This window comes from Lycorma delicatula, chromosome 8 (assembly GCF_047948215.1).
Source record: "Lycorma delicatula isolate Av1 chromosome 8, ASM4794821v1, whole genome shotgun sequence".
NCBI classification, from domain to species: domain Eukaryota; kingdom Metazoa; phylum Arthropoda; class Insecta; order Hemiptera; family Fulgoridae; genus Lycorma; species Lycorma delicatula.
In genome coordinates, this window is record NC_134462.1 from 6,328,101 (window position 1) to 6,354,662 (window position 26,562).

At 31.7% G+C, this 26,562-nt stretch overlaps 1 protein-coding gene across 1 annotated transcript; it reads left to right on the plus strand.

The window, feature by feature from the left end:
• The first annotated feature begins 1,487 nt into the window (after positions 1 to 1,487).
• On the plus strand, positions 1,488 to 22,993 carry LOC142329124 (death-associated protein kinase 3-like). Its single transcript, XM_075373462.1, has 5 exons — positions 1,488 to 1,623; positions 11,990 to 12,128; positions 18,075 to 18,292; positions 19,882 to 20,077; positions 22,739 to 22,993. The coding sequence occupies exons 2-5, from the start codon at positions 12,042 to 12,044 to the stop codon at positions 22,832 to 22,834; spliced, it is 597 nt and encodes a 198-aa protein (XP_075229577.1). The 5' UTR covers positions 1,488 to 1,623; positions 11,990 to 12,041; the 3' UTR covers positions 22,835 to 22,993.
• Positions 22,994 to 26,562: the final 3,569 nt, after the last annotated feature.

The window sequence follows — 26,562 nt, forward strand, 5'->3', positions numbered from 1 at the left end:
AATCATCTATGATCATTGCTGGAATAAATTAAAGCAATTTCTATAAAGTACATTACCATTGTTACATGTCAAAATTGAAAGTTGTCATGATCTACTGAATTTATCAGTTGCAGTTAAGCTAGCTGTTAAACAGGTGAACTAATTTTAATAATTCATCATGTTCAGAATTTATCTGTTCATTCATAAGTGTATGTTTATATTTGTAAATATATTTTTCTAAGTATATAAGTACACATTAATGCTGATTCAACTAACTTCAAATCAAATATTTGTTCTTTGTTATCAATTTTTAACAGAAATAGATTGTAAAATTATTAATCTAAAAGTAAAATTTTCAATTTCCATAATAAGAAAATGAATAATTTATTAAGAAATATAAATAAAATTATTTTAAACATTCAATAAATATTGATAGCAAAGTACATAATTATAATTAAAATGACTAAAATTGATTTAGTCATTAATATTCTAACAATAAAATCATGTAATGTAATAAAAAATTATATCACACATAATATATATTTTTATCCCTAATGTGTATGTTGCAATCTGTTCAACTAGTGAACAATAAGCAACCCCCGCACAGCCTAGTGAGATGAGGATGATATGAATGACATGTAATTGAGGTGTAGACTTGTACAGACTCAGGTCAACCATTCCTGATATGTGTGGTTAATTAACCCCAACCATCGCAGTACACCAGTATCCACTGTCTAGTATTCAAATCTTTATAAAAGCAAGTAGCTTTTGCTAGGATTTAAACCTCAGAACCTCCGACTTTGAAAAATCATGTGTTAAGTAACTAACTTGAGATGAGTTAACCACTAGACAGCCCAGTGAACTATGTACATAATACGCATATAAAATTAACAAAATAAAATATCCAGGACTATAATAATGAGAATTATATCACCAACCGTTTTATCAGATTACATGAAAAAGAATTTAGGACAAATGATTCATTATATTAAAAATAATTATCCTATTAACAAATGGTTTAAAATAGTATACATTACAATAATGAGATATTTTAATCGTAATATCTTGCTGTATTCATAGATTATTTTTGGTAATTATTGTTAATTGCAACACAATAAATAACATGTTTAATAAAATTATATTTACCACATATTTTACAAATAAATATATTCATTGATATTGATATAACTTATTAATAATAAAATATTTTGGGTAAAATGGGTTGAAATTTTCTAATCAACATGGTTTATGATTTTTATGGCTGAAACAGAGAATTTGAAGACAAAGGAAAAGTAAAAATAAAATAGTTAAGCCTACTATCTGAGCATAAATAATTTATTTATGAAATATGTAATTTGAATTGCATCATCCTGTCTACTTGGTTTTTATACATAAACAAAGTTTGCTTTTGCTCAATACTATTATTTTTAATTGCCTAAGCTTTATCAATTTATCTGATAGGTTATGCTATATATATATTTATTTGCTTGTGTCTGATTTTACACCAAGCGAAATTTTAGTCATAAGAAATCAGCTTCTTAGAACATTTGGTTATTGTTCTTCATTACCTTTTTGAGTTTTGTATTAGTTAAAATAAATAATTTCTTATCTCACAATTAAAGTTGAGTTGTTAAATAAACAATTGTAAGTAAGCAGTAATAATTATGATAACTAATTAAACAGAAGTATTAGGGATTGGGGCTAGTTTATTTTCTCTTCAAATGCATAAATTACTAACTTATGACCAGTGAGTTCAGCAAACTAATGATTGTTAATGAAGGCATAAAAGTGCCCTCATTAACAATCGTGAAGTAATGTTATCAATGAACATACAATTGTTCAAAAAGTATTTGCTAGGTCTAGGAAAGTGTGCTAAGATAAAAATTTACTGATTAATAATAGATTTTTCCTGTAGTAAAGGGTTTACCAATAATTATAATCCTGAAATAAGGTTTATAATAGAATAAATGTCAATTCTGTTGTACTCAGCTTTGCATACTTAGATCAGTGTATATATCTTAATGAGATTTAATTTATCAGTCTTGTTTATTTGATTAGTGTATTTTACTTCTCTTCTTAAAAGATTATTCTTCAAATTTCTTTCTTATCTTTCATACTTAATTTTATTAATCTTTCTTTGATATTAGCTGTTATTGATGCATTTATAAAAAGTAAAAAAAAACAGTGTAGTTTAGTATTGGCTTTTTGTAGTGGTGATAAATGCCTGGAGTGTATCATAGCCTAGTCAGTGAATGCAATTTACATATACTGTGCATGTACAAACTACAAAATAGGTCAAATATAAAAATTAGTGGTACTGTGGCTAGCATGCGCCAAGTGTACAACTAGTCAAAGAGAATTATGTGCTGGTGTTAACTGGAATTTATATGAACATTGAGAGTTGATTATAAAACTGGACGATGGGAACATGTCGATACGACTTGGGACAGCAATAGTAGTGGACATATTAAAAATCTTATTCCTGGTCATATGTATAGCTTTAGAGTCATCGATTCATCATTGCCTAAATCATCTTCATTACCATCAGTACCTTCTTTATCATCTATAACTGTGACGATTCCACATGAGACTGGTGGTTGGCAACAGGATCATCTCATTCGAAGATATCAACAATTAAGTTATTTTTATTAATTTATTTTAAGTGAATATTATATAATTTTTAGGACTTTTGAACACCTGTTTCCCTGTTAGAAATATGCTGTACTAATCTAATATTCTCACTAATATTACACAACACTGAGACCCTTCAGAATTTATAGTTTTATAAAGTTATTAATAGTTGTGGGAAAAGGAAAAATAAACAAAAATACAAAAGACTATTAACATTATGCCATGTGTGTGTGTGTGTGTGTGTGTGTGTGTGTGTGTGTGTGTTTTGCTTAGTGTAAATATCTTTTAGGTACTATAATCACTAAAGTTGTAGAGCAACCTGATGTGAAATGAATGTTACTTCTGGTGTGGCATAGCCACGATCAAGATCAACAAACATTTCATGCTATTTACACTTGAGAAAATGAATATTAAAGTGGATTTTCTAATTGTTTATTGTTTCTGATCAGTATGCAAAGTCCACTGAATTATATGTGAAATATTTTCTTCTAAAATGTTTATAGTGAACAGCAGTCAATAAGCATTTCTGATTGGTGTTTATTGTTTCTTGGATGCTGTACATTACAACCAATAAGAAGGTGAAATTGTGAAAAGCATTAATGTGTCCCTTTGTGTCATGAAGTAATGCATTACATTATCATTACACAGTATAAGAGTCTTGTATATCTAATATAATATTCAGTTACAAGAAATGTTCACTGAATAAATTTGTTAAGTTTCCTCAAAATGAATGTGATTCTGAGCTTTGAAGACCTGATCGTTGGGTGAATTCATCACTTCGAGTACACAGTGCTTCGTCTCATCCAATAGAAAGCTAAAGGATAATGATCCTAGACAAATGTATAAGACAGCTACGCTTCCATGTAACATTACACATACAGTTGTGTATTAATATTTTTAAATGATTTTTGTATTCTAATTTAAAAATATACGATATAATAAGGGTTTAACCATATTATTTAAAGTTCAAATTTTCATACATTACAGCTTCATGCATTTTATAAATAAACAAATCCATATTAGTTTATAAAAATAAAAATAAAAAATTAAATAACAATTGTAAAATAAAATCCATGATCAGCAGAACCATGAAAGCTAATTAAACCATAAAAAGGAATTCTGTATTACTTTTTTAATAAAATACCAGTGACTATGTTTGGTTGCTTTTCATACTTTTCAAAATTTTCTGTAAGCAGGCAGGAATTTTACATTCAGATGCTTGTCTAAAGCAAATTTACGGAAGATAAGTAATTCTATAAAATAAATAATTTATTTTTAATTTAAATAAGTAAAAATAGACTGGTAGGCAGGTTAATTAAAACTAAATAACATTTATAATTTAGGAAATTGTGGTTACCAAGTTTACATAGATTAACAATTAACTAATCTTTAATGTTAAATACATTAGAATAACTATTATTTAATAGAATTACTTATTGTTTTATTAAAAACAAACATATTGTTATTTTAAAACCAACTGCTTGGATGAGTAGTTAGTAGTATCACTGAATACCAGAATACCAGTTTATGTGACGTTAATTTGAGGTAAGCTCCTGTTCAATCTAAATAGGCTGATACTTTCTGTATTTTTGGCCTTTAATCTGCCGTACTTTGATTGGCACTAAAACTTCATATTAAGACACAGTATAATGTTAAAATATAAAAAGGTTTTATAACTTTAAAAGAAAAAAAATTAATTATGTAAACTATTTCTTACCCATTTTCTTTCCTACTTAAAAACATGATTTTTATTTGATGAGGTATAGACATTAAAACATTATTAATGCAGTGTTCATCTTCAGTTAAAATTTTAAAAATGAGTATTGATTTTAAAAATATCAACTACTTAGTTTTAAAAACCAAAGTATATCAAGAATTGGAGAATATTACTTATAACAATATCCAGCCTACTGTTACTGTTTGATTTTGTTTTATATCTCCGTTGGTGACACTTTACATCTTTGACTCTCCATAATTCATAATCAGAATATTTACCTCTAGTTTGTTTATCCCATAATTATTTAATTTATTATTGTAACTCGAAGCTGAGCACCCCAATACTTTCAATTTTATTATTTAAGTTGTGTCTCTCTCTTGTCATCGTTGCCAGTAATCCTATTTGATTCTTGGAATTTTTTATCTAAGAATGCAATTTTTTCATAATATTTCAATTATATAATCTCATAATACTCAAAGATGAAACTTTTATTTTTATTTCATTGTCATTCAACTAACAATTATTTAAGAGTTAACAATTAAGAGTAAGCTTTTGATATTTCCTTAAATGTGATATTTAAATCTTGATATTTCCTGAACTAAGTGGATACTTTAAGTTATAATCTAGTAAAAACTATATTCTTTTACTCTTTATTTATAGTTAGGTTATTTAATTTTTTGGCAGAGGTCGTAACAGTTGCATTGAAGAGGCTCGTGATAGTGGTACAGGTCAAAAAGTAGCACTGAAACAAATAGAATGCCAACGACAAACACAATGTGCTACTAGGAATGAATATCTAGTATTGCTTAGTATTTCTCATCAGAATATAATCCGATCTGTTGCTCTCCTTGAAAATGCACCTTCACCTGGTATTGATACTATTGTACTTGAATTGTAAATATTACGTGTAATGATGTAATTTATTGTTTCACTTTTTTTACATGTTTATGTTCTAAGAGCCCTCATTAAACCCTCAAATTTACACTCAAAACTTTATAGTTTTTGAGCGAAAAATATGATAAATGCGATATGAGAAATATAAAATATGAAATTTCCAAAATATGATGAATTGAGTAATAAATGTGATAAATATAAAAAAATATTATCTATCCTTTATAGACCTAGTTACAAAAAGTAGAACTACTGATTGAAATTACAACAAAAATGGAAAATTTTTCTCTTGTCAGACAAATACAGCAAGTCTTACAACATTTTCTATATTTTCATCATGCTATAACTTAATGAATGTAGAAACTAGAAGTTAAAAATGTTCATTAGCTATTTTAAAAACAGAACAGATATTAAAACAGTCCTGCCAACACATTCCTCTTAGTGTTTTCTACTACTAAATAATACATAATTAATTTTTTTAATATTACTTTTTTGAATGCGTGCATTGACTAATATGGTCATTAGTCGTTTTTCTAAGTTAAAAATACCTTTCTCACTCTGATCTATAATAGTGACAAAGTCAAAAGACCAGTCTGGTCGAACTGATTATTATGAAAAACAAACTTGTCATAGAAAATTAAAACCTTGAAAGAACAATGGGACTTACAATACAAAGAACTTAAAAACATACAACCATTTCTGAAATTTTACCAAACATTATCAAAATGGGTACAATAGACAATTATTAAAAACATATCCTTAAAATAAATTTATCAGTAGTTAAGAAAATATAAAACACAAAAAAACATAAACATTGTTCACATACATCTATCACCTAGGTTTTCCCTTAGGCCACCTTTTACATTTCTTTTCTCTATTCTGTTGACAGCCTTCACCTCAGAAGAGAGAATTTCTGAAGAATCAGAGTTGGAATCCTTCATCCATCTCCGATACCACTGATGGTGGTTGCGAGGATGTTTTGAAGTCAGTATCGGATGATATCGGTTCAGGTGGAGCGGGAATATTGCATCCAAGTTTAGATTGGATGTACTACTCACTGAAATATTCACCCTCTCTCTTAGAGTACTTTGTGCTTTTGGAGACTTCATAGCTACATGTCAGGAGTCTCAATATGCAAACATCATCCTATCATCCTTCTAACCCCCCTGACAAGAGGTTCTGTCCATTTGAACTTCAACCTGCATCACATTAGATGTAGACTTCTATTGCATCCTTGCCACATCTTTCTTCACCTTATGATTAGTCAAAGGACTGATTTTGGCCTTTTCAGATGTCTCCAAAATATTTACTGGTGGTTGTATCTCAGCTATCTTAAAATTTCCATTGGAGGAGTCTTAACTTGCAGAGTCTGAAAGCTTCCTTTTGCTTTTGAGTGAGAAATTTCATTGAGATTTCATTTTGCTATCGATGATTCTCTCTATCATGGCATGAGATGATTAAGGAGTTGATATGGATTAATAATATTAATGCTTTATTATCGGTATTTCTTTTTAAAATACATTATATAAAAGAAATAATTACAAGAAAATAATTAAAGAAATAATTAATTATATAAAAGAAATAATTAACACACATTTTGCAGCCTAATTTAAAAAAATCGTTAGCTGGAAAGTTGAAATATTAAGACAAGATAAAATAATACTATCAATGAAACAAGAAATCTACTTAATAAACTTAGTAGAAATATAAACATATTTAAAATATTACAAAATAATAATTTAAAATAACATTATTACTGCTAATACTATCATCCTATAATTATCTTTATAGGAAGAAACAATTTTCTTTATAAAAGAAATTATGAATAACACAATGCAGTTCAAAAAATAAAAATGAACAGAATTAGATAAATTAGAAAAATCAGAATAAATTTCAAAAAGTAGCATTATGTGTTGTAAAGGTAAATTTACTTCAGTATTCATATTTAACATAATTACTACAACATAATTTAGTTAGGAACTGAGTTCATAAAAACATTAAGAAAGTATATTTATTTTTACTTTTCATTTACAATTTACCAATTTATCTACTTTTTAATCATTCAAATCAATATCTTTGATAAATTCAAGTTCATCCACTTTAACTTAAAGCAATCAGAACTCAGGCAGAAAGTAATGAGAAACATCTATATTGAAACTAAATGGTAAAATACCTGTGTTGGTACTCCACTATAACTTAATAATCATTTTCAGTTGAAATCCTAAGCAGTTACTAATTGAACTTCTGAAATAATTCCAACTTATAACGGCATCCTATAAGCTGGCAGCTTTGCATCTCTGCAAGGCTGCCAGCTTATTGCAGTCCTTTCTATTCAAAAAGTCTATAAATAAATCATGTATCAGCTTTATTGATCCTAAACTTATTCACTCAGGAAGGACAGGGCATTGAGTAACAAAATGAAAAATATCTCTTGCTCTTCCGTATTACATAAGAACAGCGCACATTTAACACTCTGATCCACGGCTTACAATTAAGATTGATTGATTAGCCTATACTTTGCTTTCATAATCCATCTAATTACAAGATTTTATTTACCTGCATAAGATAACTATTTACCCCAGATTCAAATTCAGCAGACTATAATAAGTATGATAAAATGAAGCCACTGCTTTCAAAATCAGATTTCCTCTGTATTTACCTATCATTCTTCCCAACAATATCCTGGAGAAGTAAGATGGAGTACCTCTCCAACATGGTACACTATGAAATGCTAAATTTACATGGACATCAAATTTTAAAGGTAACACCGACCATTCTTTAAACTAGTTCTCTTTATAATTTCTAATGCAATAAAGATGGGTGGATAAAGTGACAAATGAAGAGGTATTGCGGAAGATAGATGAAGAAAGAAGCATTTGGAAAAACATAGTTAAAAGAAGACTTATAGGCCACGTACTAAGGCATCCTGGAATAGTCGCTTTAATATTGGAAGGACAGGTAGAAGGAAAAAATTGTGTAGGCAGGCCACGTTTGGAATATGTAAAACAAATTGTTAGGGATGTAGGATGTAGAGGGTAAACTGCATGAAACGACTAGCACTAGATAGGGAATCTTGGAGAGCTGCATCAAACCAGTCAATTGACTGAAGACAAAAAAAAAAGTTTAGTAACCTACGCTCTTTCATTTTCAGCTCTCTTTAACTTCTGGTTTAAAAAGCACTGCAACGTCTCTAGATTATCATATCACTTAAAACCCCAAACCTACGTGGCATAACAGACAACATCCCTACAGCAAACCTTAAACAGCACTTTTTTAACTGCCAAATTTTTATTTTGTAACATCTATACCATCCTAGATTTAGTCCTAATTTAATATTTCACTGTTTTTCTTTTAAATGTAGCTCTACGTACATTGTGATATATTATCACAACTGTGTCATAACTTATCTTTATACAAAATGTCAATATCACTCACTATCCTTAGGCAGTAATGGCAATTACTCAAACTCTATATCTACTTTTTCCATGCAATATTTTAATTCAATTGCCATGTGGTCTGAGTATGGTTTCAGGATAACCTTGAAGTCATTTACATATACCGAACAACTAAGAGGTACTGCAACAATTTCATTTACAGAAAATCCCATCATCCCAATCCCCAAAGTATTTTTTATTTAGGTAGTATTTTTTTTAGGTGGTAGTATTTGTTTTTTCATAGGGGGAAATGACACATGCCAGTTTCTCTTCTACATGCCCAGGAGTATTATCATTAAAAATAAATAACATAACCCAAATGTTCACAGATATTCAAGTATAGCAACCATTGTCATTATTGTAAATGTTTTGACCTTCTTGTAATATTTAAATGATTATTAATTATACCTAACCCAAATTTATCTGAAAATCCCTGCTCCTCTCCAAGAATTGATCTAGGTCAATACTTTCAAGAGAAACAGTGACCGCTACCTGAGCATCTGTTGTGATTGGTCTGTTTACAATTTTTTTTTTGCTTCAAAATAGGTGACTTTCTGTAAGGTTCTAACTTCTTGAACAGCTACTTCATCTTTATAAACAGAACAGTTTCTTGATCAGCATTATGGAGATAGGAGAATCCCTGCATGGTTCCCCTTCATGGACTTCCTCACTAAGCACAGATTTGTAGTCTCTCACATCAAACTGTAGCATCACCAAATCAGTGGTATCTGAAGCATCGCATAGATTGTGGCACGAAAGTCCACACATCTAGGCAGTGTATGGTGGCTTGCACTTTCTCAGGCAAAGAAGGACTGTTAAAAGTGAGCACTTGAGAAGTAGAAGATAGAACTTCACCATATTTTCTCATGGTCAGCCTTTGGCACTATAATACATCCTGTGTTAACAACTCAACAATTTCCTTCTTAGAACAATTAAATACGTCACAAAAAACTACAACAATCTTTGATGTATTGATAGTACTTTGAGGCACAACATGCACATTGTACTTTGTGTTTTGTTTAAAGCAAGGATATTTTGGTATCATTGATTGCCTCGACATAAATCTTGTATTTTTGCGTATTTTTTTTTAGCAGGCCACCAGCACTGTTAATTATTTGACGAACAATAAGAATAAGGGCTTATCTTACAAAATTACCATCTTCTTTTATAATCACCACATACTTAGATCTGGATGAAATGTTCTTGTTGACAGTTCTCTGCAGACTCCTTACCTCATTACAAATCTGTACTGACATGAAACGCTTCTGTTTCACTTCCAGCAACACGGCTGTTTTAAATGAGGGTGTTTATGTGAAGCCTGAGCAATGATAAATTGTTCAACTTGCATGATGAATTAATCCCTCTGTAGCAAGGTTAGCCACTAGCGTACACCCCCACTCCAAGGCTACTAACCCTGGAGGTCTGACTTGGTACTGCAGTGGATCTGACATATGTCCTAGCAGAGAGCAGATGCACCATCCTGCAATGACTCCAGGCCCCTACTCACTGAAGTTTTCAGGATTCCCATGCCCTCACACTCATGAGTACCTTCCAACATGCTTGCCATCTTGGGGGCATGTGGACAACAGAAGTGTCTTTATGACACCTGCTATCACATTGCCAGCACTAACCTATGATTGTGTAACCTTGGCGTAAGTCTATTTCCGAAAGTGTTCACATTATACACGATCTGCAGGTGATCAAAACGTCCTGTTGATGTAGTGACCTGAATATTGAAGTCAGGTCAAAAGAATGAATACGTGTCCAAGGAAATACACAGGGCGTCGTTTACCAGCTTTAAGTGGTGTATTGATGTACAGCTTTTACCACTCTGGACATAGAATGTAGATGGTATGTTCTGTCAGTACATAAATAAAATTGATTATGAAAAAAAATTACATCACTCACAAAAAAACTATATTTTAACTTAATTTTATTTCAATTTTTAACTGTAAAAATTATGGATAATAAAACTTTCAATTAATATATAAAATGTTTCTAGTTTACCCAATTTTGATTAATAAAAAAAAAAGAAAATACTAAAAAGAAAAGAAAATGATTGATTTAGAAAAATTCAATAATTTTTCTAAATTTCTTACATGAGTATCATGTTTTATCTCTCACAGAATGTGATTTTAGTCAGTAACTCAAAATTGTTTCACAAAAAATGATACTGTAAAATGTGATGTAGTCTCTCTGTCTCTCTATTTTTCTGTTTAGCATCCAGAACCACCGTAAGGTAATACTTCAGAGGGTGAATGAGGATGATATACATGAATGTAAATGAAGTGCAGTCTCAGATTGACCATTCCTGAGATGTGTGGTTAATTGAATCCCAACCACCAAAGAATACCCCAGGATCCATGCTCTAATATTCAAATCTGTATGTGATATAGTATGATAAAACCTAATTTTCCCTAATATAATGGGATTATCTAAATTAACGAATGTCTAAAACTAACTTAAAAGTTTAGTAAAAAACATTAATGAAAGAATCATTCAGATAAGTCTAACAGTTCTTGAATTTTTAAATGAACATCATCACGTACAGACATAACATACACATATATAAACAGATCTACATCATCTATATATATATATATATATATATATATATATATAAATGAATGTTTGTCTGTCATGTCTTCCTAAACCGTTCATCTGATTGCGATGAAACTTTGGTGAGTTGTTGTGTGTACGCCCACAAAGGTTCTGAATTAGTCTGGACCTGCTAGGTGGCACTGGGGTCGAGATATTGTGAAAAATTGTATTTATTGTCCGATTTGGCTCATATTCAGAATATATATTAATTATGTGAAAAGAAATATTTTTGCGAAAAATGGACTTGCTAGGTGTCAGTGGTGTCGAGGTAATTACAAAACAAATATATAGGCTGTCTTTCTTCTTCTATGTATATAAAAGGCAATGTTTTTTAATGTTCGCTATAGAAAAAAAACTACTTGACCGATTTACACGCAGGAAAATGGGAAAAGGGGAAATGGAATCAGGGATAATAGAAAAAGGGAAAAGAAGGAAATGGGATGTGGAAAGGGGAGGGGAAATGGAAAAGGAAAAGGAGATAAAGGGAAATGGAACAGGGGAAAAACGAGAAAGGGAGAAGGGGAAAAGTGAAACATTAAATTTTGTGAAGATCCATAATGTTCAAATTTTAATGTTTAATCAAACTTTCAATTCATTTAATCTGTATATATACTCAAATATAGCAATAGTGAATAGCATTGCCGAGTCTGCTAGTTATTAATAAATGCAAATTTCTGTTTATCATTGTTGGTGTGAACAACTGTTTAAATTAATTATTAAAAAAATTATTTTACAGGGTTCATGGATATGATATATGTTCTTTTATCTGTTTAAATGAAACTGTTGATATGGCAATTCTTCAAGTACTTTTTACTCAGTTGATGAATACTTTGAATTTTCTTAAAGAAAACAGTATTACACACTGTGATATAAAGGTATTTACTTTTTGCAATAATTAATAATGAATTTTATTTACCTTTATTGATTTGTTTTTATCTTATAAGATCAAACTATACAAAATTATTAATTTATTGTTTTAAAGTTAAATTCTTCATTCATAGTTTATTCCACTGCTGTATTATATGCTAAGCTTCTGTGATACCTAAGGAAAGTTGTTTAAAATAAATGAAGTCTATTCAAAAAATAACCAATCTTTTAGAGTTTTTTTTCCTTACCTTCTTAAGCACCCCGGGGCAACTGGTCCTCACCGTTAAGCAAAACTCAGTCGGCCCGTAGTGCCGTGGCAGTCGACTGCCCCCCTGTCTCGCCATTCCTTGGCCTCCCAACAGGGTCCTCCCAGTTTCACCAAGGTGCAGTAGCCCTCCCTTCTGGACGACCACTACACCCCTCCACTGAGAGGCTACCCTCCCCGACCCTACTCTAGGTTGCATGTAACCGGCAAACCGCCCCGTCCCTCCCTCACATACCATGAGGGTCCCAAATGCATCATCGGAGCACCCCGACTAACCCTCAACCACGATTCACCCTTTTTTTATTTTTTTTCCCCCGTTGTGTACTCAGCACACTCTCTTCCTCTTCTCGAACAGCCGAGGCCCTGCTCCATGCTTCACATCCATGCTTGTACGTCTCTATAGGGTAATCACCCTCTTCAAACTGGTGCTTACACCTATTTGCACCTCCCGCAGACATATCCTCACTATGCGGTTGTGCGTGTACGTCGTTTCAGTAATAGTATGCCCTATGATTACTGTTTTTAAGTCATCCTTCCAATATACATAAATAATGGTACATAATAATACATTATGACACCAGCCCAAGATACAGCATGTACCTTTTTCATAGTGCCTGGTTTGCTAGGCTCTACCTGAACAGTTAAACTCTACATTGTTACAGGAAAAAGTACACATTATTCTACATGATAGCAATAGCCAACACCTCATAGTAGTATTACAGAGAGTTTTTGCCTTCCTTCATCCTTATACTAACATGATTTACACGATCTATGGCCAATGATATGACACATAATCGCCTCATGTAATTACAACATAATTATTCATAATAGGGATACAACACAATTTACAACATATTTATCATTTAATACTAACATAATGTACCCAATAATGGCACAATTTATAATCAATGGTATAGCACATAATTACTTCAGTTAACACAATTCATAGCCATAAATTGGTTAGCAGTTATAATTGGTTATTCAGTTAGCACAATTTATAAGCCATAGTTTGGTACATAATTACTTCATTTAATTGCAACATAATAATTCATGACAAGATTCAACATAACATACAACATAATTATTATCATTTAATACTAACATAATCCGGCCAAATAATGGCGTAATTTATAGGCAATAGTATGACACATAACTTCTTCATTTAATTACAACATAATATTTCATGACAAGGTACAACATAATTGTGATTTAATACTAACATATTTCACTCAAATAATGGAACTATTTATAGCAATAGTTTGACTCATAATTACCTCATTTAAGTACACATAATAATTTATACAAAATACAACACAATTTACAACATAATTATCATTTAATATATCACCATAATTACCCAAGTTATGGCACAATCTATAAATAGCATGTCGCCTAATTGCTTCTTTTAATTACAATATAATGATTCATGATAAGATACACATAGCTTACTACATAATTATCAGTTAATACTAACATAGTGACTTATAGTTACTTCCATAGTTACAACATAATAATTCATGACAAGATACAACATATTTTTATACGAAGTTATTATATAATATTAACATAATATCCAGAAATGTCAACACATCTCTACCATTCTGCCTGGTAGGCCTAGCTTTCTCAGCACAGATCAGACTTCAGATCATTATTATACATAATTCTTAATCTACCGTGTAACAATAAAACTTGACACATTGATAAATTGGGTATTCCAACACTACTTACTATAATCTATCTATTTTATATATGAACATAAGCAATATACACAATTAGGCTGCATCCTCCTTGACAGTTTATCACTCCTGTCGTCCACATCCCCTATGTTTGTCTAGCTAATCTTTCTAACTCTTCCTTGTGCCGGAGTATCCTCGTGGCCCAATTCGTCACTGTCCTCCACTTATCTTCTCCTTGGAGCATGTAATCTACTACTGTGTCCGGGGTGAGCTGATGCACTCCCAGTTCTCGCCTCAGATGGGCCCACCTGTCGCAAAGGAAGAAGGTGTGCTCAGGGGTATCTTCCTCCCCACAGAAAGCACATGAAGAGTCCTCTCTTATGTGAAACTTCCTTAGGTAGACTCCAAAGTCTCCATGTCCAGTTAGGAACTGGGTTAGGTTAACCCAGCTCCCCCTTTTTCCTCTTTTTCCACGGCTCTGAAACGCTTCTGTTTCACATCCAGCAACACGGCTGTTTTAAATGAGGGTGTTTATGTGAAGCCTGAGCAATGATAAATTGTTCAACTTGCATGATGAATTAATCCCTCTGTAGCAAGGTTAGCCACTAGCGTGCACCCCCACTCCAAGGCTACTAACCCTGTAGGTCTGACTTGGTACTGCAGTGGATCTGACATATGTCCTAGCAGAGAGCAGATGCACCATCCTGCAATGACTCCAGGCCCCTACTCACTGAAGTTTTCAGGATTCCCATGCCCTCACACTCATGAGTACCTTCCAACATGCTTGCCATCTTGGGGGCATGTGGACAACAGAAGTGTCTTTATGACACCTGCTATCACATTGCCAGCACTAACCTATGATTGTGTAACCTTGGCGTAAGTCTATTTCCGAAAGTGTTCACATTATACACGATCTGCAGGTGACCAAAACGTCCTGTTGATGTAGTGACCTGAATATTGAAGTCAGGTCAAAAGAATGAATACGTGTCCAAGGAAATACACAGGGCGTCGTTTACCAGCTTTAAGTGGTGTATTGATGTACAGCTTTTACCACTCTGGACATAGAATGTAGATGGTATGTTCTGTCAGTACGTAAATAAAATTGATTATGAAAAAAAATTACATCACTCACAAAAAAACTATATTTTAACACAACGGGCGGTATCCTCCAGCTATCCCCGGTTGGATCTCTGCCTTCGGGAGTAGGACTAGCCTTGCCTCCTTCCAGCACTCGGGGTATTGCCCCCTTTGAGCGGCTATATTGATTGCCTTCAATACCTGTTCAGGGCATTTCTCAATCAACTGCTTTGTCACTAGTCCCGGGACACCATCCGGCCCCGGGCTTTTCTTGATGTTTATTTCCTTTGTTGCCATCCGCAGTTCTTTCACTGTGAAAGGTTGGGGCAGCCCAGGTTCTATCCTTCGCCATTGATGTTGTTGTGCCGGGAAGAGCTCTCTAACTGCATCTCTCACCTGCTCTTCCGTTAGTGTGGGCAGGCACATACCAAACTTTTTCATCACTATTTGGTATGAATGCCCCCAGGGGTTGTTGTCAATTTCAGCGCAAAGCTTCTTCCAGGCACCCTGCTTTTGCGCCTTTATCTCATTTGAGAGCCTTCTTCGTTCTGCCTTCAATTCTGCAGCCAGCGCCGCATCATCCATTCCCAGCGTGTGCCGAGTGCGTTGCAGTGTTCTTCGCACATTCATAACTGCCCCTCATAACTCGGGAATCTCCTCCGTCCACCAGTAGGCCCGTTTCCTCCTCGGCCTTTGAGTTTGAGCTACGCAGGCACACTCCTCTGTGAGGACCGCCATGAGTATCTCCGGGCCTTCTGGTGGCGCCAGCTCCAATCTGGCGGCACAGTTCTCCGCTACCCGCTGTGCCTGTATCTCATTTGGTCTCCAGATGGCATTGGATCCCATTTGATCCTTATTTCCCCACCATATCGTGATGCTGATTCCGCAGTGGTCGCTGGCAAAGTCCGTGGGCAGCACCTGCCATTCTTCTATACGCCTCACTAGGCCTTCGGATGCAAAGGATACGTCCACTACCGATCCCCTGCCTCTCCCAATAAATGTCGGGTCCTCCCCTCTGTTGATACATGTTAGTGACAGAGATGCGACCATTGCCATAAGCTTCTGGCCCCGCACACTGGTTCAATCTCCACCAAATTCACGGCAGGTAGCGTTAAGTCCCGCATTAAGACAACTTCACCTGTCACTCTCCTGAGACTTCTTTCTAGTGTAGCCAAGTAGTTATCAAACTCTTCCTCCATGCAATTTGGTGAGACATACCCCGCGACCAGTGTTCACTTGCTGGTTTTTATTGACAGCCATCCTTTCCCCCTGTCTACCCTAAGTCGTGCGTGACGTCCTGTTAGATCATAGATGGCCACATCTTCTTCTCTGTCTGTGGTCCAGCCCCTTGCAGCAACTATTTTTTTATTCGGCTCTGCCACTACCATGTAATCATATTTTTCCTCCAACGCATAGGCTTATGCCAAGTCGTGGGCCGCCCGACATCTATTGAGGTTTATTTGAAGTATCCGCATCGCCTAATATTTCTTATTACAGCGGAAGCTGCCCATCTTGTGCCCCTCCATTCCACATGCTACTCATCTGGTTTGTTCTCTACACTTAGCCTTTAAGTGTCCCAGAGCTCCGCAATTGTAACAGTTCCTGGACCTATCCGGGCCTCTGCACTCCAACGCCCTGTGGCCTGGTTCCCAGCACCGGTAACAGGTTTAGGCAAACTTTTTGGTTGCATGACTATAATGGATTTTATTGTTATGTGCGGTTGATACCACTGTAAGGTGAAATTAAACAGCATATTCCTTTGTTTTATTGTGTTGTGGAATTCACATATACTGTAACCATTTAAATATTGCTTAGATCATTTTTCCATTTTTACAATGAGTAATTTACATGAATGACATGTTAAAGTGAAATTTTATGTAAAATTTGGAAAATTGTTTGCAGATACATACAACTTGTTAGTGCTAGATTACATTGATGATTGTTTAACCTATAGCAGAGTTAGGATTGATTTACACAGTTAAAAAAATTGATGTGAAGTGTAACATTATGTTATAATAATGTTATGATAACATAATAATGTTATATTTATAACATTAAGAGCTGTTAACTTATTTACACAATAATAAAAAATCTTTAATTACATCATAACAGATGTTAAAACATGGATTTACAGCTATAAAATCAAAATGAAAGTTCAGTTTTTTCAGTAACTAGGTTAAGATTGCCAAGATCAAAAAGCACATCAAGCTTAAATTGAATGTCAAGGTAAGTTGACTGTTTTTTTGACAGTAAAAGTGTCATTCATTATAAACTTTTGCCTGAAGGATAAACTATAAATTGGCATTATTTCTTTAAAGTTTTAAAAGACTATAAAAAAAAAAAAAATTAGCAGGAAGAAGCCCAACTTTTTCCTTCAAGTCATGGGTCCCTCTTATTCAGTGTTGCTAATCCACAATTTTTTTTTAATATAAAATTACAGCCCCTGTGCTCCTCATCTGGTCCCTAGCAACCTTTTTTTGTTTCTTAACTCAAACCAACATTAAAAGGCTGTTAATTTAACACATTTAAAAAGATTCATTTTAAATATCCACAGAGCATTGTGGACAATTCCAACAAAGAATTTTATGGTTGTTTCTTTAAGTGGTAAGTTCAAACTTCATTTCTAAGAAGTAAATTATTTTTGTTATTTAATTATGAAATAGCCTTTTCTCAATCTCAAAATTTCTGATTAATGTAATTATTGTTAACAGTTAATAAGAATAATTCTATTATTGGTCACATGTTAATAATAATAATCCTGTTTGTGTAATTTATGCTGTTGAGTAAATATAATTTTTGTTTAACAAATGTCATTTGCTGTTTTCATTTAATCATGGCTATGTCTTTAATGTTCCCAAAGTAAAAGTGAAGGACTTATTATTATTTTATTTTATATATTAAATGAAATTTAAAACAAAAAAAATTGTTTGATTTAGCCTGAGAATCTGATGGTGGAAATTTCAGAGAATGAAAATAATCCGCTTCTGAAGATTGTTGATTTTGGTTCTGCTGATTGTAATAAAGATAAACATTGTTCATATTCAGTTACAATAGATTTAGAATTTACTGCCCCTGAGTTATTACATTTTCCTCCACAAGTTTCAAATGCAGCTGATATATGGAGTGCAGGTGCTGTTCTTTATATCCTTCTCAGGTAAGTATTTTGTCATTTATTTATTTTTTCCCTGGTCACACTTGTTACAAACAATAAAGCAGTTAAAATGAAACTGTTGATATAGCAATTCTTCAAGTACTTTTTACTCAGTTGATAAATGCTTGAAGTTTCTTAAAGAAAATAGTATTACACACTTTGGTATAAGGGTTACTTTTTGCAGTAATTAATAAGGAATTTTATTCACCTTTACTGATTTGTTTTTGTCTTACAAGATCAAACTATAGTATACAAAATTTGAGTTGTATGACTACATGAATTTTATTGTCATGCGAGGTTGGTACCACTGTATGGTGAAATTAAACAGCATATTCCTTTAAGAGTTTCAATGCATGTTATGGAGTTCATGTACTGTAACCATTTAAATATTGTTTAGATCGTTTTTCCATTTTTACAATGAGTAATTTATATGAACGACATGTTGAAGTGAAATTTTATGTAAAATTTGGAAAATTGTTTACAGAAACATACAGCTTGTTAGTAGTAGATTACTGTGATGTTTGTTTAACTTATACTCAGAGTTTGGATTGATTTACCTATTAATTATTACTTATGCCTGCTGTTTGTGTGATCCTTGTGTGAATCCTATATCATAATCTTAGGAACCTTCTTCTGCAGCTTAACTTAAAAAGATTTCCTTTTCTTACTTCTAATTACAGTTCCAAGCTCCAGCTTACCATTACTAGTCAATCATCACAAGTCTGACACCAGAATAACTACCAACATGCATGTAATACACTTTTAATTACAATTTAAAACTTTATATTCAAAGTATTAAAAATGGATCTTTAAAATTATTGTCAGAAGACTAAAGTAAGATATGCATTGTAACATTTATAGGTGTTAAAAATTTCAAGGAAGGTTTAAAAAATTTAATAGTGCAATAATTTTGACTGTAGAAATATAGGATTCTCTTGTTATTTGTAAAACCAATCCATTCTTATAATTTCCAATGATCAGGCTTAAACCAGCTTGCTTTGCCACTTCTTATTAGATGCAATTGATATTGAGTGCACAAACAATGCAAGAAATTTATCTTTTTTTGAGATTTTTTACTTGTTATTACATACTTCCTTAAAATTTAGATTATGAGAGCATACATTAAATAAAAAATAGATAATGAGCTTTTAATAGTGTTCAGTATTTCTTCGGTATACTTGTCGTAGATTTACTTTTTAATTGAGTATGCCGGGATAATTGATAGATTAGTCCTTTATACCAATTATTACACAATCCTTACTTCTCAGTCATAAATACAGTTTAAGATCATTTAGCATGATTACCTCAATAACTACAATGAATGGAAAAAAAATTCATTCTTATTTACAATCAATACAGCTAAAATTAACTGAATTTTCAATAAAAAGTGTTGTTTTATTTTCATTTGTGCTAACGTTTTTTGAAGTGATTAATTTTTCTGTAAGGACAGGTTTCTGGCTAATGTAATATCTAATTTAGAAAAGCTTTTTTTTATTCAGAAAGAGAAAAATTGTATTTATATATTAACATTACTTTATAAGGTATTATTATTATCATATCTGAAGTAGTATTTAATTTATTTTTTGTTTCAGTGGAGTTTCACCGTTTCTGGATGAATCTGTTGAGGAAACTACTGCCCATGTTCTAAATCAAGATTTTAGTTTTCCTGAGGAATATTTTTCTCATATAACTGAAAGTGCTAAAGAATTGATTTGTAGTATTCTTACTTTAGATATACCAACTCGATTAACCCCTTTGGAATCATTGCACTCTTCCTGGATTAAGCAAGTAAGTATTGAATTATAAATTAATTAATGACAAATAGAGTAAATATTCTTTGATATCTACTCTACCTCGCTATGATGGAATAATAGCATCCACCTTTTTGACCGAGTTTCTATAATTTGCAGATGAAAATATAAAAAGTCCCAAGTTTAAATCCCAATATTTTTCATACATATAATATAAAATTTCTGTTTCATATCCCCATTTTAAAGCTTATGTGTTAAATTAATGTTGTACAAAACAAATGATGAAGCTTGTTTCAAACCTTTCTGTGGGTTTCTGTGGAAAGGTTTCTGTGAAAGTCTTCCCTGGTTTCATGCAAAATTTTACATTGTATTGTTGCTCCCGAAAAACCCACATTACAAAAATTGTTGCTAACACAAACATATTGTGTTCAAATAACAATAACACGAAAACTAAACAAACTAAACAGATATCAACAATCCAAGAACATGTAGTTTCAGAGGTTATGCTGCCAATTGCATGTGACTAAATATCTGTGTTGGCAGATAACATAACTAAAAACGTTGGTTATTTTTTTAACAGACATTGTTCAAAAACTCTCTTCAGCACATGCTGAAGAACTTGCTGTGCAGCAATAAGCTCTGCCATGTAAACAATGGGCATATCTGGCAGTTTCCATGTATCAGCTTCACCATTTGTGTAAATAGAGCTTCCAACACCATATTCAATTTTAGAATAATCAGTATAAATTTTGATATATCCTTCATTGCTATTGATGACTGATGAAAATTCCTATTGAATGATCACTGCTAGTTTCTCTTTTTTTCCATACGAAAGATCTAATCTTGTTCTTGTAGTGGTAAAAGCCATGGTGTACTTCTCTAGTAGAAAATACTAATGTATTCGTTAAAGCAATTCCATGTTTTGTTGCTAACTAACAATACTGTTTTCTGGCTGGTCTAAAATAGGTAGTGCGATGTAGCCAAAGGATTCCTGTTAAAATGTTTTATAGTTTAAGTGGGTAGGAAAGGCCCACACAGTAAGTTCTGTCTTCTTAATGTAATGGCTTCAGCCATTAAACTAGTTACCAGGTTTGTATGGAAAGCACCTATGACATATCTGATTCCATTGTTATGTACATTCTTAATCAAACTTTGATTGAACCATTGCTTTATATAGGAGCAGTCTTTTTCTGAGCCCCAATTGATGTCAATAAACATTTAGTAATGTTTAGGGCTTTCTTGCATTTAACACTAAAATCCTATATGTGTAATTTCAAGGTAAGGGTTTTTTATATAATAATAGACCAAAAAAGTATACGTTATCTTTGTACCAAATTGAATGATCATTGGTCAAAATAGGACTATGATGAGGAGTTCTCTTCCTGCAGAAGGGTTACATAGTAAAACGTTCTCCAGTGAAGATTTGAATTTTTTTACTCTTTGCAACTTCATTGAGGGCATTTATCATTGGTTGCAATTTATACTTCACCATAACAGTTACTGGCAATACAACTGCAGATCATCAATGAAGATGCTTCTGCTGATTTCTCCTGGAAAGGCTAATGTAACTGACGGCAATCATAAACAAGGTACTGCTCAACAACGAGCCTTGTGATATGCCGAATTATAAGTATAAATGCTAAATCTTTACAGGAGCTGTAAATCTAGATCTCTACTGAGCTGTTGTTTGATATAGGAAAGTTAGAACATAACTTTTCCAACACTCTTCCTCAGAGATCTAGTCAATCCAACCCGCATACAGGGTTGTGTGCATCGAAGTCCCCCATTATTTGTATGGGTAGAGGAAACTGAGCGATTAATTCCATTATGTCTTCTTCCTTCTTGTAATCTTTACAAGTGCTTCATTCTGATTATGACCGCTTGCGGATTTGTGTTTATTTCAACCGCTTCAGTGGTAGCTCTAGCTCTAATCGACACTAACATGGCTACTTCACCACCAACTCTTATATATGGCGGTTGATCTCATGAATATTATATCTTCTTAAGTTGAAATTTACATCTTTGTGGTAATGTGTTTCTTACAGACATATACAAATTAGTTCCACATCATGTACCAAGCATTGGATTATATACATAAAAATGATATAATATTTAATACTATATATATATATATATATATATATATATATATATATATATTACTATATTATTATTTGGGAATTTTTCTTTATTTTTTCAAAAATTTTCATGATGTATTGTGTCATCAGGTGAATATACTTGATAATTGATGGATGTTTGTTTTATAGTGCAGAACAAGAACAATGTCATTCTTTACTCAGTCACAAATTAAGATTACTATTTATCAAGATTATTGCTAAATTATAAATGAATAAATTAATTAATGAACAAATAGAGTAAACATTTCTGTCATCAGACTGATTAATACAACTGATGATGGAAAATCAATCTGATATTTAAGAATAATAAATCTTATTGTTATTATTAAACATCTAGTATTGATTTAATGTAATCAATATTATTTTGTAATCATAGTTATATTTTTCTTTAGACATGCTTTAAAACAAGGAACTTTTATATGTTATGTTAGTTATTTACCATAAATATGTATTTAACTGAAGATGATCTTATAAATCCGACTAGATTATTAGTAAACACTGCTCTTCATTATATATATATATATATATATATATCTCAATTTTTGATATCTTTATTTCAGGATATGTCAAATGTTACAATTCAAACTGCTATTTTCAAACATTTTATTCAACGACATGGATTAACACAGCATATTTTTCTCTCTTTAAATAATTAAATGAATCAATAAATGTATACTAATTAATAACTACTATAAAAAAATTGTAAATATGTATTTATGTAGCTATATTTTGTGTATATAAAATAGTTTTTTCATTTAATTTTTATTTATTTTACCAATATTTTTACCAAATACTTTTTATCTTAAATTCAAGATTTTCTGGCCTTTCAATCTAACTGTAAATTAAATTTTTTACAGTTAGGTAGGAGTTTAACTGTAAAACTGCAGAACCTGTGGTAACTGTTTAAACTGCAGTTAATTTACAGTTCTGCTGTATCACAGCAGACTCTAATTATATTCATACATTGAGATATATCCATGCATTGCAATAATTTTTAAGTCTTTTTTCTCACTGATTTCTTTATGATAGTTATAAATAAATATATATATATATATATATATATATATATATATATATATATATATATAGTTTTTTTTTTAAGGTTATAAATATATTTATTCAAGCTTTCATTTCCTGTCTTTCATTTTGCAAAACATGTTGATTTGTGACCAATGTTTTATTTTTATAAATGTATATTAAAAAAGTTGTTTTGACAATTTGATAGCTTTATCAAATGTACTTTTACTACAAATAAATTTTTCTTACCATGAATCATTAAACAGATCAAACAAAAAAATAATGAATAAATTTGCTTTTTATAATATTTTTCTTTTGATATAAAATTTACTAATCAGATATATGAAATTAGTTTGCATGTTTATGTCTTTTGTTTTTTATTACTTAAAAATAATGACAGTACTTACTATTACTCTCATAATAATGATATAATATAGTACATATTGTCAGTATACTATATTTAATATTATATCATACTGCTATAATATTAAATAAATATGACATCAGAATTTATTTCTTATAATAAAGAATTATTTACAGAAATATTTTTTTTACTTGTGTATAAACTGAAATCTCTTTATAAAACTTTTAAAAATAAATTATAGGGAAATTTTTACAGTAAGTTGTGCAGCAAGTAATATATAGTATAAAAAAGTAACAAACAGATGAAGACAGATTATGTCAGATGAGGGCAACTATCAGATTATGTATTCACATAATGTAGAGAGAATACATAAAGAGGTTTTTGTTCAAACTAGTTTGAACAAAGATCATTGTTTATCAACTTTTTTATACACAATTTTACACAATTATATTCTGCTTTTACACAATTTTTTTACATTACCAAAAATAAATTTGCCAAACTATTTAGGTGGGAAATCCATGAACGACATGGTCCAAGCTTAACAGATATTACATTACTTCCCTAATAAAGGAATGATGCATATCATTTACTGTTATTGGTTAATAATGAAAAAAATGCAGTCTGTCGTGTTTTTTGATGGATTGTTTCTTTAGTGAATTGTTTTAATAAATTTAAACAAAATTACTCAATGGTATGTGTTACTATGTGATATGTATAATAATACATTATATATATATATATATATATATATATATATCACATCAGGAGAATGTTCTACTCCACAAATAAAAAACAGAGCTGCCCCAGAATTTGCCTGGATGGATCAAGGGAAACCACATTAAAATCTAGATCAGAGCAATACCACAAAGTACAAGTGGCACAAGTACTAATAACAAAATAAAAAGTAGAAATGGTTGAATTCCATATTAACAATTAAAAATAATAAATACATGAAATAACAGGGAATTAAATGTATGAAATTATCCACTAAAATAACTACCAAATAAATAACAATCCAATTGTTAATGAAAATAATTTGAGCTTATATTATTTTTACACATATTCAACAGGATAAAAAAAAAACAGATTTAAAAAAAATTATTTTGATTACTTATTTTTTATAGAGATAACTAATTGAGGAGGTCAGCATACTGCAACAGCTGTTCCAAAATTGACTTTTGTCTACAATCAAAATTAACCAATTAGTATATGCAGCCTCTCTAGTAAATTTGTGTATACCTAAATGCTGTTATTCAGTTTAATGTGAATACATATTTTTTATTTGAGGACATGTAAATACAAAAAAAATTACAGTTGATGATAAAACATGGAATAACAATGTAGTTCCTGCAAATTGACTGGGTGGTAAGGTTAGTATTCATTGCAGCACACATTGCCGCCAAGATAGTGGGTTGCTCATTCTTTCTGAACACTCCTTCTGCTCACAAAGGGACGGAATTAGGATAGTTATACAGAATGAAAGTAGTATTCATTATTGGTCAATAATTCTACATTACAAGTAAGATACATGATGTACAAATTGACTTTCCTGTAGATCATAGCATGCCATCTCCAAAAGAAAGACAGTGAGTATGAGTATGAGTAGAGGAGGCATACACTTTCCTAAGATAAATCCTTGTCCATTCCTAGAATTCTGTGGTGTATAGTAGAACCGAAAAAAAAACTACAAAGGCCAGTAGAAAAGTTTTAATGATTTTACTTTTTTATAATCCTTTGAAACCAGTCTTCAAAATACTGTCCATGTTTCATTGAAGATCTGGGCACACTCATCATCCCAAGCCCTTAGGAGGTTATCATCACTCGTAAAATGCCTTCCTTTCAGTCTGTTCTATTCCAGTGCTCCCCAAATACTCGGAGCAAACTTTGGAGCTCTGCACTGGAGCATTATCATCATGGTGAAGAAACCATGTCTCTATCCTTGAGTTTAGATGCAGCATCTTACAGCTGGGACAACTCTAGGCATCTAAAGTTGTCCCAGTTCTAAGATATACAACTTCAGGCTTATAAACCGCAGGCTTTCCTCGATAAAAAACTTCTCTCTAACTATCCTCTGAGTTTCCAACAAAACGTGCTTTAAAATTCATCTCACACTAAAAAATATGGTCATCAGTCTCTTCCTCACTGATCTGGATTTTTGAACAGCCATAGGGAGGAGTCTCCCCATCATCAAATGTGACTGTACTAAGGTGATTTTTAACACTAGTTAAAAAGTTTTACAGCAGAAATTGAAAACTGTGGTTGGTTATGAAATTATAATATTTAATTATTATTTAAGTTAATTATAATATTATTATAAATAATAATACATAAAAAAAGAATTTAAAAAATTTAAAACTAATTTATTACCGAATGCTCACACAATACGTATAGCATTGCAGCTGATCAATTATTGTCAAGTTGCATCTTCTATGAATGTGTAATATATGTATGTGTGTGCATAAATAAAAGACACAATCTTTTCAGCCAACCATTCATATTTTAATCTACTTATTTATGGTAGTATAAAAAAACACGAATTAAAAATTATCCAGCAAAACTAATAATAACTTATTTAATTCATCATTTGTAAAAAAAATTTTTTTCATTATTTGTTTATAGTGGCATCAAGTGAAACTAAGTGTTCAATAAGTTTTTTAAATAGCAAATATTGAAACAGGAACATGACAATTAAACTAGTTTCACTGCACACACAATATTCTGGAAGTGATCTCATGTATGCAAAACTGTTAAATTGAGTTCTTCCTACCACTATCACAGGGAAACCTCAACAGTCTTTTGGTGTATTTCTTCCAGTTGAGAAAACCCTTACATCTGAACCCAGATTTAATTGATAATGAATAGTCCTGAACATTGGGAAATATGGAAGTCAGTGATTTATGGACCAATCTACATTTCACGTTTCACAGTTCTGCTGAGAGGAGCCAAATAGGTGGGTGTGACTTAGATTTGTGTGCCCAATCCTTAGCCACGTTAGGATGACTT

What these genes read in the sequence shown, in the direction of transcription:
- LOC142329124 (XM_075373462.1), top strand. Translation starts at nt 12,042, where the DNA reads ATGGCAATTCTTCAAGTACTTTTTACTCAGTTGATGAATACTTTGAAT. An exon ending in TTACACACTGTGATATAAAG is followed by an intron (nt 12,129 to 18,074) that starts GTATTTACTTTT and finishes TGTTTGATTTAG; the next exon opens with CCTGAGAATCTGATGGTGGA. An exon ending in GTTCTTTATATCCTTCTCAG is followed by an intron (nt 18,293 to 19,881) that starts GTAAGTATTTTG and finishes TTTTTGTTTCAG; the next exon opens with TGGAGTTTCACCGTTTCTGG.